Source organism: Zootoca vivipara, chromosome 4, assembly GCF_965207765.1.
Source record: "Zootoca vivipara chromosome 4, rZooViv2.hap1.1, whole genome shotgun sequence".
Classification (NCBI taxonomy): Eukaryota; Metazoa; Chordata; class Lepidosauria; order Squamata; family Lacertidae; genus Zootoca; species Zootoca vivipara.
The window spans coordinates 67,422,054-67,438,706 of NC_142587.1; the positions used below are offsets into that span (position 1 = coordinate 67,422,054).

At 41.3% G+C, this 16,653-nt stretch overlaps 1 protein-coding gene across 3 annotated transcripts in view; it reads left to right on the top strand.

Moving 5' to 3' along the window:
* The window catches only part of GUCA1C (guanylate cyclase activator 1C), a 44,488-nt gene that overhangs the window by 15,544 nt on the left and 12,291 nt on the right, over positions 1–16,653 (top strand). The window contains exon 1 of one of the 3 annotated variants that reach the window (XM_088668987.1): positions 79–276. The exons of the other annotated variants lie outside the window; for them this stretch is intronic. Coding sequence (XP_088525113.1) covers positions 79–276 — 198 coding nt within the window. Of the gene's footprint in view, positions 1–78; positions 277–16,653 lie in introns of those variants that run through there. 3 annotated transcript variants of the gene reach the window in all.

Sequence of the window (16,653 nt, forward strand, 5' to 3'; positions counted from 1 at the left end):
GATAGAAGCCACTGAAGATGAGAAATGAGATAGATGAATAAAACACCGGAATTTAGGATACTTACTGTGTGCTACGCAATGGGCGTCAATGAATCATCACCTGCGGAAGATATCCTGAACCAAGAGGCCCACCACTGGTATACCAAATTTATGAAAGAGTGTCCATCGGGGCAACTGAGCCTGCATGAATTCAAGGCGCTTCTGGGTCTCACTGGTTTGAGTCCACAGGCAAATCATTATGTTGATCAAGTGTTCAACACATTTGACTTAAACAAGGTAAGCCCAATTTTATACCTTGCTGCTAGGGTAGCTACCATTTAAATGCACTCTGAAAACAGCAGAATAGCTCACAGGCCTATGCTGTGAAGATAGTATTTTGCTATGCTCATTCTGGCTGCCTCTAAAAGCATTCCTAATTATTGTCATCGTCTATTTATGTGGAAGCATTTAAAACATAGACATGCCAGATAGAATAGAATAGATGATAGATAGATAGATAGATAGATAGATAGATAGATAGATAGATAGATAGAGGTAGATGATAGATTGATAGATTGATAGATGATGGAAAAAAGAAAGAAGCCAGTTTGAAAATTATGTTAACCATATATATATTTATTTCCCCAGTTAACCATTATCTCAATTGCTGGCAGTTGCTTCTATAGTTTGAAAGCACTTTCAAAATACTCAAGAGTATATTAGCACAATTTCAACCCATAGAGATAGGAAGAGAATTATTATTTTTTTGCTGTCCAAAAAGGGAATTGAAGCACTGAGCAAATGCTGCATGACCTGCCCTAAGCCTTGCTGAATATCTAGAATCTTAAACCCTACTCCATTAAAATTAATGGGAACTTCACAATTGGCTTATAAAGAAACAGGATCGTCTAGTGTCTTTTATTCACAAAACTGAAATCCTATTTGAAGACCCCTTTTTTCTGTTTGTATTTCAATTCAGTCCCACTGGCTGTCAGGTCAATGCAATCTTCTATAAGATAATCAAATTTCTAACATGTCATTAAACCACGAGAAACTGTATTATTACTGAACATATACAGCATTTTCAATAAGCCTTCCACAAGCCATCCGTTTATTTTTATTTTTATTTTCTGCTTGTCTGCACTCATTGCAAGCTTTCTTTCCAATCAATAGTTATGGCATTGTTTACTCCCTATATAAAATATTAAAATGAAAATAAGTTATTCATTAAACACCACTGGCTTGAATTTCATAACATAGTACTGGAATAATAACAGCAACTTACCTGCCTTTAACAATAGGATTTCATAGAGGCACATATATGCAATGGGTGTCGTATATGTTAAGAAAATCAAACCCTTCTTTTCACCAGTCTATTGACTCCTAAGTCTGCTAAAATCAGAGGTTATATCTTGCTCATTGGTCATATACAGACTTGTATTCAATGGCGTCCAACTGCTGTTAGATGGCACTTTGATCCAGTCAAGGTTTCCATCGGTAGAATGGGAAGGGGGGTAATTTCTCCCCTGATTTTCCTCTTCCCCTTGAAGCCCCCCGAGGCCCCTAATGTGATCCAGAGGATTGGGATTGGAAGACCCTTCAGAGCAGCTTGGAAGGTGGTGTAGGAACGGCAAGGGGATCTCCCTCCCCAGACCTCTGCTGCTGGATCAAGTAGCTCTATCGGCATATTCTTATTCTTATTCTTATTCTTATTACTTCTTAGTCAACCTTCACTATGATGGCTCAGGGTGTGCTATAGCAATTTAAAAATACAATCTGAAAATCAGTTTTTATTTGTTATCGTGGTATGTATTTTAGGGTTTTATATTATAAACCACCCTGTGATCTTCGGGTGAAGAGTGGTATAGATTTCTTTTTTTAAAAAAACAATACCAAAATAGTAAGGTGGTCCTAAAAATATAGATCAGGTGTCAAAGACCAGGGTAAAGGGGTGTGTCTTCAGCATGTGACAGAAACTGCATCAGGAAGAAGGTACCAGGCATACCTTTGTGTTACGAGAATTCCACAAGGTCGGGACTGCCACTAAGTCTCAGGCTGCTCCCCTCCTGCTGATCTTAACAGCCAAGAGGATTGGTAGGGATAGAGACAGTCTTTGAGGCATTGGGGGTCTAAGCCCAGTATACCTGAAGGAACGTCTCCACCCCCATCGTTCAGCTTGAGGTCCAGCTTCTGGCGGTTCCCTCACTGCGAGAAGTGAGGTTACAGGGAACCAGGCAGAAGGCCTTCTTGGTAGTGGTGCCTGCCTTGTAGAACCCCCTCTCATCAGATGTCAAGGAAATAAGCAACTATCTGACTTTTAGAAGACATCTGATGGCCCCCCTGTTTAGGGAAGTTTTTAATGTCTGATGTTTTATCGCTTTTTTAACATTATTATTATTATTATTATTATTATTATTATTATTATTATCATTAATTCTGTTGGGAGCCGCCCAGAGTGGCTGGGGAAACCCAGTCAGATGGGCGGGGTAAAAATAAATTATTATTATTATTATTATTATTATTATTATTATTACTATTATTAGTCATTTAAGGCTTTACACACAAATGTGGGGAGCTTGAATTGGGCCCAGAAAAAAAGTGTGCATGAGTTGGATGCAACCCTTTCTACATTAATTAAGCAAGATACACACTGCACATTGACACTTTCCCCCACTATCATTCCCCATGCCTGTGTCTGCCCCACACCCCTGAAATTGGCTCAGAGGATCCCAGGAGAACCCCTAGAACAGCACTTTGGGAGAGGGGATGCGGATAGTTCCCTCAGAAGGCTGGTATGCTTGCACTAATAGAACATTTGTAATAGCACAATGCTGTATTCCACCTACTAGATTTTGCTACTCTGGATTTTATTTGTAAGTTTTAAATTGCCTTTAAATTTTCTCTTCCCGCTTCTCTGTTTAAAGTGATTACATATATACTGTATATATAGCAAATTCTAGTAAGAGATCACCTGTGTATCCAAGAGAACGGTCATGGTTTCAAGAGCTAGAGCAGTATGTGATGGTATTGTTGTTTTCCTCTATTCTGAAATGCAAATGGAAATAAAAAGCCATTGGAATAGCTTGAGTAGTCCTATAATTAATTCCCCAATCCTAAACAATTTAAAACAAGGAGCTATTGGAGGTTATGAAACAAAATGACTGCATAATGTGTTTTATTTAACATGGAACCCTGGGGCACCTAATGCCTCCCAAATTGAGCATTGCATTCAAGCTCACGATACACATTCACCTTTTACAATGGTTTAGGAGATTTCAAGAGTGATTCATCCCTGCCGTTCCTTCAGATTGGGGCAATCCATTTATCAGCATGTACCACTGCTTTACTGATGTTCCATGTGGTATTCCACCTCAATAACCATTTCAAAACAGCCATAATTTTTTATTGGCCTCCAGAATAAATTCAGAACAGAAGTGTAAGATATAGATCAAAATTAAATATGTAAGCAAATAAATCTGCACAAGAGCATATCCAAGCTGCCAATTCAGTTACTACACCAGGTGCACATGGTTAGCGCACTAAACCAAGAAGCCTAATGGCCAAATGCGTGATCTGGAAGATGGGAGATCCTTAGTTCAAATTTAATCCTGGCTAGAAACTCACTAAGGTTGTGTACACACTACAGTTTAATCTAGAATTGAAGGAGACTGGGTTCTTGTTTTTTCTACATGGTCCACACTCAATCCAGATCTGCTGCATATTTTTTGCTCCTGAAAAGTGCATCTTGAAAAACTGGTTTCACTCTGAAAATAAAAGCTCATCGCAGATTGAGTCTGCATTACCCTGCAGTGTGTCCAGTTGAAAACAGATGTAGCTGTATACCAAGATCACAATCACTACTTCCTTCTTCATTAACACACATAATTGTATTTGTATGCCACCTTTAGAAGTAAAATGATGCTCAAGGCTGCTTACAACATGAATTTTTTTTACATAATTACAAACATAACAAAATTAGTCATAAACAATCAATAGAACATCAAACCAAATTAATTTCCACATAAAGCATAAGATTTAAAATAAAGATACAAAAATTCAGTATCAATTTTTTTAAAAAAAAAAACCCTCCAGAAAACTCCTAAACAATACTCCAACACAAGATTCTGCTCAGCAGCCTCATCTTTTGTAGCTGGAGTCAATCAAGGCCCCACCCTCCCAGGCCAGGTGGGGAATGACCTACAATGCAGGGAGCAGGTCTTCTAGAACTCACGAACAAGATGGGGCATGTGCAGGAAGGAAAATGTGTGAATGACCTAGTCAAGGGGAGGGTTTTCAAATGCATATCAAGTAATCACACCCCTCCTTGTGGGTGATAGGATCTAGAATCAATCTAGATTGAAAGCAACATGTTGGGGCTAAGCATGAATGATTCCAGATTGAGAGAAAGACCTACATTTTTGTGCAGACAAAATGTAATCTGAACTTAACAATACTGCCTTAGTTTACACGATAGTTGTAAAGACTCTTGAGATAATGTTTGGGAAGTGCTTTGAGCACTTTGGAAAACTGTGATGGAGTGGAAGCGGGGCAGGTATGACTGACAGCTTGAACCAGCATTTGATTCACTGCTGTGCTCATCTGTAAGTTCAATTATAAAGTTGGGAAGAACCCGCTGAGAGTGCTCTTTATTGAACATCTGTGTTCATCCTTGACTTCTCTTGTCAATCTGTGCAAACACCCAGACAAGCTCATCCATAAAAAGTGGCATACCCTAGCTCTCTCTTTGTTTATCTTAAGTTGTTCCTGGTTTTCCATCAACCACTTAGGGAGCCAAACTAACTGTGCTGTTTTGCATCCTTACATTTCATGTGCTGGTGTTCTAAAATGCAGATACCACTAGCTGGGTACATGCCATGATCCCAGCAGTTACCAGAACACCGAGCTGGAAGCCACAGTGCTACCAGCTAAGGAACCAAACTAGGTTCCTGCCTCCGAGGTTGATGAATGTAGAGCATCTGAACACGAGGGTGGCAGACAGAAGCCCATTGGCCAGAGCACCAGTGATCCATGAACCTGAGCCAATACCCTCCCGTCTGTCTTCCCCCAAGCCTGAGAAGCCAAATGCCTCCCGGAGTCCCTCATCAGTCCAACAGTGCCAGGAGCATATCAGACAGGAGGCAATACAGCAAAGGAGCGGAGCCTTTCTTCAGGCCACAGGACTGGCCCCTTAAATAGACTCTGCTTCTCCATAAGGGGGCAGATCCTGAAAGGAATGGACTGAGATACAGAGATACAGAAGAGCTCTGTTACTTTCCAACCCATATCAGAGCAAGTTGTCCACTGGGAGCTCTCCATGGTGCTGGAATGACTGGCCTGCTTTGCTGCTCTACCTCATGGGCCCCCTACACAGGACCAGGACTGAGGTGATTAATGGGATCACAGCAGGCATGGAGAGAGAATCTGTTCAGAAAAAATGTTGCCTGCTTTTCTGAAGCTAATATTGGCTTGGAATCCCCCCCCCAATCAAATACCAGCTTCAGGAAAGAGATTTTCCTTAGGCCCACATGGGAGACTATAGTTAAATCCTCCTCCATGTCTATCACAATCACAATAACTACCACCCTCCAGCTGATACTATTTGCTTTTAAACAATTCTTGCACATTTATTGCAAAGACACGTTTAACTTCACATCTGCGTTGGCTCTCAGGGTGAGAGAAACAGAGGTTTCTATATGTTTATTGAAACTGACTACCTTGCTAATTGTACAATTGATGTACAGTGCTCCTCAGCAATTTCTTCACTTGTTTACCTTACGGGTCTGCATTTTCTGTTTATTTACATGCATGTCTGATTTTATGTCACTTTCCAATTTCCCCTGAAATAAGCCTCTTTCTCTTGAATAGGAACTTTGCATGCAGGTACTTAGATTCAGTAGCATTGTTTCGAAACGGGCAGAAAGCAGGCAGGCAAGCAAAGAAGGCATGATGCTGGTCACATGACAGCAATGGGACCAGCTCAGGATCCATGGGCTCCCAGGCCACCTCAGCCTTTTCCTGTCCCTAGTAAATCCCTTCAGGGCTTTTTGTAGGCTGCTGCCCAAAGGGTCCCAAGCAGTGGTACTCCTGCCTGCACACCCATTAGGTGGGCACAATAGGGAATTCCACACCAGTGGAGAGATGTTGGCATCATTTTGTGGGTGGAGGCTAGCAAAGACTGGTGGGCTGGGCAAAGGGACACCTCAACTCAACCCAAACTTCCTGCAGCCCAGTGCAAAGGGGCTTTGCATTGCAGCCAGAGTGTTCAGGGCATTTCCTATAGGTTACATATCTCAGTAATCTTTACAACAGTTCCAAGGTCCATGCGGCTGTCCATCTCATCAGAAAATGAGAAGTGAATGAAGTGATGGAGGACTCCCGTGCCATGCAGAAACATAATTTTGCAATAATTTAAATTGTGTGGGAAGCCTCCACGAATGCAGGAAGATCCCCGCTTCAGAAGTCACCCTTCAGCTCAGTGATGGAATTGCAATTTCAGGGCAGAACTAGCATGTTTATCACCACATCTCCCCATTACCTAGGGTTGCCATATTTCAAAAAGTAAAAACCAGGACACCCCGGCACCCACCAGCAAAATGTGGAATTTGCTGTTTAGAGGAACACTGTCTATTATCTTTCCCACATCACAGATGGAGGGCTGAAGATGAGAGAATAGCAGCATGTCAAAAGTAAGCTAGGAAGTTCATGACTATAGTGAGACTTGACCAGGAGACTTCCTTTTTAAAAAATTTCCAACACATTTTGCCACCTATAACTAAGACTGCAATCATATCTCCACCTACCGAGGAGTAAGCTGTTTTGAACTCAGTGGGACTTATTTCTGAGTAGACATGTACTGGATAGCACTGTAAGGTACATAATTATCCATTGCAGTTTAATACCCTTTCCTAGACCTAGAAGGAACCAGTTTCAGATCACTGCATAGATGAAAAGGAAACTGAAATACACAATAAACATTAATTTAGAAACTGTTATGTAGCACTCACAGAAACCAGAAAGCCATCTTAACAGAACACTTTCGAGTAACAATGCTTTCTCTATTTATTTCAATTAGCTTTCTGTTGTTTTGCTGCTTGAAGTCACTCTGGGGCAATTTCTGCTTAAATTACCTGCTGATTCCAATTAGAGGTGTTTAGCATGCTATTAAATGCCATGTACAGCTCATAAGCTGCACTGCCTACCACAAATAACAAGAGCAATAACAACTTTCTATGCTATCTTTTCTTCATATGGCTAACTTCACATGTACTAACACTTTGGGGCAATAAGGAAAGTTAAGTTGAAATTGATACTTGTGAAATTACAAACTTGCAGCTCCAGTATTTGCATAGTGTTTTTACTCTTATTAACAATTATAAGAGCAAACACACATTCAACAAAGGGTTTTCCCGGTTTATAATATTCAGATTGTGCTGAACCGTGTGCAGTATGTGTTAATACATTCAACACATTGCTACGGTAGTTCTTCTATTTTAGCCATGATGATTGGGGCTGATAGTTGTGTTCCAAAACATCTGAAGGGCATCAGGTTAACAAAGGCCAGGAAGGCTAAGGTTCGTATTTCACGTAAAGGGTTTGACCAGTCCAACATCAAAGGTTTATTCCATTGTATTCATTTTCTGCCATATTTCATCCATATGGTAATTGCCCTGAAACCCTCTGTTCTTTCTAGGCTATGGTTAAAATTCAGTCCCAAGGACCCCTCCAGACTAGTGTTTTGTGTTGTTGTGGTTTTTTGTTTTGGCAAGTCTATTCTGCAACATGGAAATAAGCATTAATGGTGGATTTATACAGGACAATCTACATATCATTGCATTTTCATAGTCCTGCAATGCTTCCACAGTGTCACCATATTATTACCGCCTGGAGGGGCACTTTGGCAATACAGTGTGACAAAAGCAGGAGGGGGGGAAACAATCGGAACATTTGTGGTTATAAAAAGTTACAGGATTTCAGCTGGAGGTTACAGGGCCTGCACTAATTCGAAATGAAGCAAAATGTCCTCTCTGAAACTCTGACAAGTGGTAGAGAAATCTTTAAAATAAGATAATGTAGAAATTATCGTATTTCATCCCTTGCCATTCTTCTCCTTTCGGCAAACTTCTATTCCTATCACTTTATATCCAGTGTCAAGGAAAGCTTCACCTAGGGAATTTCCACCTCTCCTTAGCTGTTGTTGTTGTTGTTTAGTCGTTTAGTCGTGTCCGACTCTTTGTGACCCCATGGACCATAGCACGCCAGGCACTCCTGTCTTGCACTGCCTCCCGCAGTTTGGTCAAACTCATGTTCGTAGCTTCAAGAACACTGTCCAACCACATTGTCCTCTGACGTCCCCTTCTCCTTGTGCCCTCAATCTTTCCCAACATCAGGGTCTTTTCCAAGGATTCTTCTCTTCTCATGAGGTGGCCAAAGTATTGGAGCCTCAGCTTCACGATCTGTCCTTCCAGGGAGCACTCAGGGCTGATTTCCTTAAGAATGGATAGGTTTGATCTTCTTGCAGTCCATGGGACTCTCAAGAGTCTCCTCCAGCACCACAATTCAAAAGCATCAATTCTTCGGCGATCAGCCTTCTTTATGGTCCAGCTCTCACTTCCATACATCACTACTGGGAAAACCATAGCTTTAACTATACGGACCTTTGTCGGCAAGGTGATGTCTCTGCTTTTTAAGATGCTGTCTAGGTTTGTCATTGCTTTTCTCCCAAGAAGCAGGCGTCTTTTAATTTCGTGACTGCTGTCACCATCTGCAGTGATCAAGGAGCCCAAGAAGGTGAAATCTCTCACTGCCTCCATTTCTTCCCCTTCTATTTGCCAGGAGGTGATGGGACCAGTGGCCATGATCTTGGTTTTTTTGATGTTGAGCTTCAGACCATATTTTGCGCTCTCCTCTTTCACCTCCTTAGCTGTACAGGTATATGATTCCTGCTGGAAAATGGGATGGCAACTATATTGGCTATTTCCTTGTCCCTTCTTCTTGTGTTTAACTGCATACATGCCCAGGGACAGAGAGCTACTGGTGCTCTGTTGTCTCGGTAGAGAAAGAGAAAAGAATATGAGCCACGGGGAAAATAACTATTCTTGCTTTTTGAGGCTTATGCAAAAGGAAATACAATCCCTAGGGGGTACTCCAATATACAGCTATGTTACAGGTTGTTTTTCCCTTTCTATTGATTTAAATACTGTATGTCTGCATTTATTAGAAAACTTTCTGCAGAGTCTGCACACAGAAGCCACTTGGTGTTTCTATTTCTGATTAGTTGTTATAGTTTAGATTTTGTGATGTTTCTTTTCTCCTTTGTTGAATTTTTGATTGGCTAGATTTGTTATGTAACTTCAGAAAATAACAAAAAGTAATAATAATAATAATAATAATAATAATAATAATAATAATAATAATAATAATAATGCAGTTCCTGCAGTGGTGCAGCTGAGGCTGGAGCTCAGAGCTAGAGTCTGTGGGAGCTAGAGTCTGTGGCCCTACAGCCCCCATCCTCTGAAAAAAAAAAATACCACCAGATTTTAGTGACAGCAGCAAACAAGTCCAGCATCAGCACTTGAGCCAACATGGGCATGCCAACTGACCCTAGTCACCACAGCATCCTCTCTTTCTATTCTTAAAAAAATTATAATCCAGGACTGCTGGCCGGTTAGGTAAATGGTGACAAGAGGCTTTGAAAATAATTATATTTTCCTGCAGCATAATAATGCTTCTTGACAAATACCATATATTCCGGAGTATAAGACAACTGGGTGTATAAGATGACCCCCAACTTTTCCAGTTAAAATATAGAGTTTGGGATATACTCACTGTATAAGAAATATGACCCGGCGTATAAGACGACCCCCGACTTTGGAGAAGATTTTCCTGGGTTTAAAAGTAGTCTTATACGCAGGAATGTAAAGTAATGTGCCTAGCATCAGGGCAGCAGAAGCAAACACCATTTTATTTCTTTAGTCATGACTGTGCTTGAACGGAGTTTAAAATGTGATGCTGAATACGCTCAGAGTTTTGTTTTAAAAAAATCAGGGGTGGCAAGCTGTTTTTTTGTTTTGTTTTGTTTTTGCTTTCACTAATCAGGACTGTAGAAACCTCTGTAAACACTGGAATAGCGAGAGAAATGTTAATTGTCTGCTACACAACGGTGAATACACATGGTGATCTAAAGGGCCTTTCTCATATGAGGGTCTAAAACTACCCAGCTGCACCATTGAGTTTATGTGCTTAAATCAACTTTCCCCACCCCACTTGGTGATCTTCAGATGTGGGTGGTTGGTCTTGCTGGCTCTGGCTGATGGGAATCATAGTCCAAAACATCAGGAGGGCACCAGGCTAGGAAGCATTATTTAAATAAAAGATATAGTCTGAACTGAGTAGGAAGTGACAAGCTTCAAGGGGCAGAAGGGAAAATCTAGCCTAGTGTTTTCTTTGCAAATTTGCTTTGGATCAAGAAGGGGAGACTTAGCATCAACAAACACTGAATGAATCAAACTGCTGCCCAACTCCACCACACCCCTTGGAGAACTTTTGTAGGAGTTGCCATGCCTCTCTGTAGCTGCAGCCCATGTCTGCAATCAGCCTCCATGTGTTAACATAAGTCTTCTAAATGAAGATATTTATCGCAGTTGGCATCTGTACTGGATTTGAATCGATTTTATGTCCGTGCTGTTGGTTTTAAATGGTATATATGGGCAATCGAACCATGCAGATCGTACTCAGAAGCAGTTTGTCTGAGACTGCAATCTTACGCACCCCTACCTGGAAGTAAGTTCCACTGAAATGGATAAGACCATGATGTTAGCGACACAGGGGCTGTTCACGTTGTGCTGTCCATATATACAAGGAGTCTGCCACATGTTCAGCTGTTTGTGTAAATGTACACCCTGGTGTACACCCAGTACACCTAGCTGGTGTACACCCAGTACACCTAGATTGGACTTCTCCAAAATGTGGACTAAAGAATCAGTGATGGCCAACTTGGAAAGCTTTAAAAGAGTATTAGAGGGCATAAGGCTAACAGTGGCTACTAACCCTAATGGTTCTGTTCTACCAACACTATCAGAGGCAGTATGTTTGTGAATGCCTGTTGCTGGGAATCACAAGTGAGGGGACTGCTGTTGTGCTCAGGTCCTGCTTTCAGGCTTCCCATAGGCATCTGGTTGGCCACTGTGAGAACAGGATGCTGGTCTAGATTGGCCATTGGCCAGATCCACTAGGCTCTTCATATGTTCTTACATGCGCTGGTGCACACATGCAGGAGATACCCATGTATGATCACAGGAAGTGCTCTACACATCAAATGAAGACTACAGAATGCAATTACCAGATGGTATTTGGCATTACAGCTATATCAGTTTCACATTAAGTGTAGAAAAGGAAATGAACATAAAAAGGTGCATTATGTTTCCAGGTATGGAACAAACATATTGGAAACCGTGGCACTTCTTTAAAGGGGATGAGCAGGATTTGGCAGTGTGATCATTTAGTTGTACAATAATCAATCCTTCTCAACAGGGAATTCTGGGAACTGTAGCTTCATGAGAGGATCAGGAGTCTTCTAACAACTCTCAGCACCCATAATAAACTACAGTTTGCAGGATTTTTTGTGGGAAGCCACGGCTGTTTAAAGTGGTATGATACTACTTTAAATGTATAGAGATGGGACCTTTGTCAGAGTGGGCTCAGTAACCTTTACAATGGCTTAACTGGATTATGTATGGGATCAGTTCAGTGTGAACCCTTCAGGTCTTTTCCTGGTCTGAAGTTTTGCTCTATTGATGCATTAGTTTTATTTTAGCGTCAGGGTTGTTGGCCACTATGGATTGTCCTCAGTCAAGACTTAGATAGGTAGATAGAAGCATTCTTTCTTTTGTTTCTTCCTGGTGGTTTCAATTCATTTATCCACCACACTGTATGATCTGGCTCTATATCAGCAAGTTGCTGAAGCATTAGCTGGCTCTGTAGGCTGACAGAAAGATGCAATCTCTCCTGAAAGAGAGCCAGGAAGCCAAGGAGGCACCAAGGACAGGACACAGCAGGGAACAGTTTTACAAGATTGGGGTGGGTGTTCAGGTAGGTTGGGATACCAACCCTCTCCCTGAAACAACTAGTGTCAATAAGGAAGAAGAGCAAGAAGAAAAATGGTTGTTTTGTTTTTTTCCTAAAACCCACCTAAAATTACCAAATCTAGGGGGACCTGGAGAGGGCTCAATAAAATGTTTGAGGGCCAAATATGTTGGCCACCCCTGTGCTACAGCTGTGGCTGATGGGAGTTGTAGTCCCAAGCAGCTGGAGGGCACCAGGTAGATGAAGGCTACTGAACACAACATGCTTCCTTCCCCCAGATACCACTTCTGATCCTTTTCTACCTCCTCCCAGTCACATTCTGATCTGTCTTCTCCTTTGCACCCACCTTTTGATACTCTTCTTCTTTTCTCCTCACTCCAACATGATGATGAGAATAAATTGGAGATCTGCACGGGCACAGGTCTGCAGTGTGTCTGTGAGCTTTTTATAGCAAACCACCATGCAGGCCTTCAATCTGTGCACAGATGACTACGTAGAAGAGGTTTGGGGTGGTACCTGCTGCCACCACCCCGATCTTCACCACTTTTCAAGGTTTTGCCTGCACAGGGGCCTGTACATAGATACCCAAACCTCTAAATTCCGTGTGCTCTATCTGTGGTGTCCATTTTTGCAGGGTACAGGTTATGTTTTCAAACCCTAAACATCTAAGGATGGATGCTCACCTCCTTGTATCTTTGGATCTTGAAACTATAGCTACATATTCACCATACATTTAAAATACATTTCTCCCCCCAAAAAAGAATCATGGGAACAGCAACACTTGCTCTGGGAGTGGTGAGCTACAGTTCCCAGGATTCTTTGGGGAGAAATAATATGCTTTAATTGTATGATATGTGCATAGCCTATGTCTCTATGGATTCATAGGCTATTGAAGACAAAGAGACAGATTGAAGACAGAGGACTTATACGTTCTGTCATAGTACGGAAGATGAGAACAACTGCTCATCTAGTTCTTTTTTTTAATAATGTATTTATTAAAGATTTTCTCAAACAACAAAACATACAAAAATACCAAACACACAAAGAAGATTACAAAACATAAAAAAGAATACAAAAAGAATACAAAAAAGAAAAAAATGCAAAAATGCAAAAAACAAAAATTCTAACTATAACCCTTATTTCCAATCTATTGACTTCCTCATTCCACCTCCTTCTGCGATTCTTTACATGTTCTCCGTAGTAAACTCTAAATCTTATATAAATTCTACTTATTACTTTAACTATACCTTAATTCTTTAATCTTTTATATCTTATCCTTTTATATTCTATCTAGATCTTACTTCTTAATTTAATTGCCCTTAACTTCTACCAATACTTATTTCACACCATTGTATTATCTACAACTTCTATTTTATCTCCCTCACTTCCACTAATTCTAATCTATTATACATTTATTCTTTAAATAAATTTTAAATTTCTTCCAATCTTCTTCCACTGCTACTTCACTCCGATCCCGAAGTCCCTCCCTTCCCCGAAAAACATTTCCCTGGGTGTCCCGACCAGTCCCTTAATACAATCCAGTTTCAGACCTTTTTAATCCATCCATCAATTAAAAACCAATAGATCTTTCATCCCACACCAACTCTCTTCCACTCCAACCCATGCTGCTCTCCCACCCTCCCATTCTGTTGTACAAATTCTTCAACACATCTCCTGCGCCTCTCATTTTTTGCACCTTCCATCCCCACAACTTGTCCATTGCATGGATGGTGCTCCCTTTCTGCTCATCTAGTTCTAATTCAGTCTGTCCCATCTCTTTACACCAGTGTCCTAGCTAAGGCCCTGCTAGAGGATATGATTCCATTCATAGTCAATTTCTCTCCTAAACAGGTGATGACATATGGGCACTGATCTTCCCTATGTCCAATTTATCATCCATCGTTTACCGTCTGTGTTAACACTTCAAACTACCATTTCTCCAGGATATTTGAAGCTACCACAGACACTGCTAAAAGGCATTTCACTACCTGCCCAATGCAGGTTGTTCTCTGCTAACTTCAGTGAGGTCAAGGAGTACCTCACCTTTGTCTGATGTATTTATTTTATTTAAGGCCCTTCTTCTAAGCCACCTTTCCAAATCTAAACATCTTCCCAAAACAGAATTCAAATTATCATTTAAAAAGGCTGTGTAAAACATTGAGGTTCGCAATTAAAATACGAGCAGTAAAACCATTTCATTTCACGCCAGCTACTGCATCGTAACCCCAGTTCACAACTACTGAAGGTCTACAGAAAAGCATGTTCCAGGCAAACTGAGGTTCTTGCATCCCAGCTCTCATGAGACTCCTCAGCTGGCTAGACTATGCCTTTAGTCTGGCTCTTTGTGAGCCAGGCCACCATTTCTGGAGCTCATTTTCCAGCAGTATTAGGAAGAAAAGAAGGCTTTTCACCCAAATACATCTTTGTGTTTATAGTGGAAACAGAGAGACTTCAGTTAAATTTCACATAGTACTGTATGTTCAATTTCCCTTTCGTTCTCATCCTTTGGTATATGTTTGTTGGGGGCACTTAATAATACTCAAGTGTACAATCTTCAGCACATTTAAATGCTATCAGAAACATTGGCATTAAAAGGCACATCTTTAACAGCACATTTGCCCAGCATTGTTTGCAATTAAAAATAACAATAATAACAATGCGGTTTTGTAATTTGGCAACAAAGCTAGATGCCCAGAGTCTTGCCATATCTAGGAATTGCAATCCTGTGGAATTTTTATATTCATTCCGATAATCTCATTTTTCAAATAAATTTGGTAATGAAAGGTGAGATTACTTTTTCTAAGCTGTCGGAATCCAGCCCTTGGCCAGACCTGATATTAACCTCTTCCCACTATCTTGCTGATGCTTCTTAAGAAGTGTTTTAAAAGGCAGAGGGGTTGGCTTAGTGGTCTAAGCTTTTGGTTAGAAATGCCCAGACTGCCTGGAAGACTGACAGGTTTATAAGCTTCATGAAGCTGTGACTTAGCTTTTCATCCTTTCACTGTAGATAAATGATATACGCTGCGATAATGGAGATCATTTAAAAAACAGTAGCCCTGCTGGGGTTTTTTAAGCAAGGTAACTGGGATGGCCAGAATTCTACTACAATACGCAGTCTATTTAATGATTATTTATTCTAGGGCTGCACTTAATATATGCTGGTTCCAATGTTAGCACATTTTTAGACTTGTTTTAACTTATATTAATCTATATTTTTATATTGTTCTCATCCACCCTAGGATCTTATGGTGAAGAGTGGGTAATAATAATAATAATAATAATAATAATAATAATAATAATAATAAACTTTTAATTAGTACTATTATATGTAGCTGATCAGAGTAGTAAACCGGCTGAACATTTGCATTCCAGGGAACACCTTTTTTGTTCCCTGGATGCTACCTAACCTATTTGTAGTGCTCATTTGAACCTTCTCCTTTCCTCCCAGAACCCTCAGCATCATTTGCCCACACTGTGATTTAATCTTGATTGTGGATTTGGTTTTATGAGCACCTGTGACTTTATCACATGTGGTTTCATGACATCAAATAACATCATGTGAGATCACAAGAGCCAACACCAGGTCCTGATGAGTCAGAGGACCATGAACAGGATTTGAGGGCAGTGCTAATCCATCGCTTGCCCATGTGGGCATATGGGAAGAAATAAGCGCTGTATCTAAAACAGGCATGAAGACTCTTTGGCCCTCCAAATGTTGCTGACCTGTCATGGACTGGCCAGATGCAGAGGTGTGGTGGGAGGCACCAGCTGGGGAACCCCCCAAAGGAACCTCCAGGAGAAGAAGGCTCAGAGCCAGGGGATTGGTGGTGGGAAGACGATGAGTGGTCAGAGGGAGAAGACTGGGAGGAGGATGAATTGGCAGCAGAAGATGCAACAGGGCTTAGTGAGCAGGAATAAGTTGGGGCAGAGAGCAGTCCTGATTCAGAGGCTGGAGAGGAGGTGGGGCAGGAGACAGAGTTGATACAGGCTGCTGAAGAATCCAAGGAGTCTCCCCTTCCTGGTGCGACCAGCTCCCCTTCCATCCTGGTCTCAGAACCCGAAGAGGTATGAAGAGATCAGAGCAAAGAGAGACAAGACAAAGGAGCCTCAGGTTGCTGGGGGAGGAATCTTAGAGAGCGGTGGGAAGGCAGAGACTTTCAGTCCTCACAACTGCCTCACTGGGGCAAGACCTACTGGAAAGAGTTGCTGTGATTACTAGGCCTGCACTGTCTTGGTTTCTTTGAATAAAGAGTTAATTTCACTGACACCGAGTGTTTTGCTGCGGACCTGCTCCGGACTGCAGCTCCTGACAACTACAACTTCCATCATCCCTAGTCATTGAGCCAAGCTTTCTGGGAGTTGTTGTTCAGCAGTTGGAGAGTCAAAGGTTCCCCACACCTGATCTCAAGAAAAACATCTCAAGATTCTTAAGCTCTGAGCAAGCAATTCTTTCTTTACAGGTGGGTATGGACTTTTATCTTATAAAACCTGAAGGCAAGAGCCTAAGGAGATCCTGTTCTGGTCTTTCCTGCCCCACCGCCCCCCTGCAGTGCTAAGAGCAGCTGTGAGTGGGCTGTTTACATTAGGGCCATG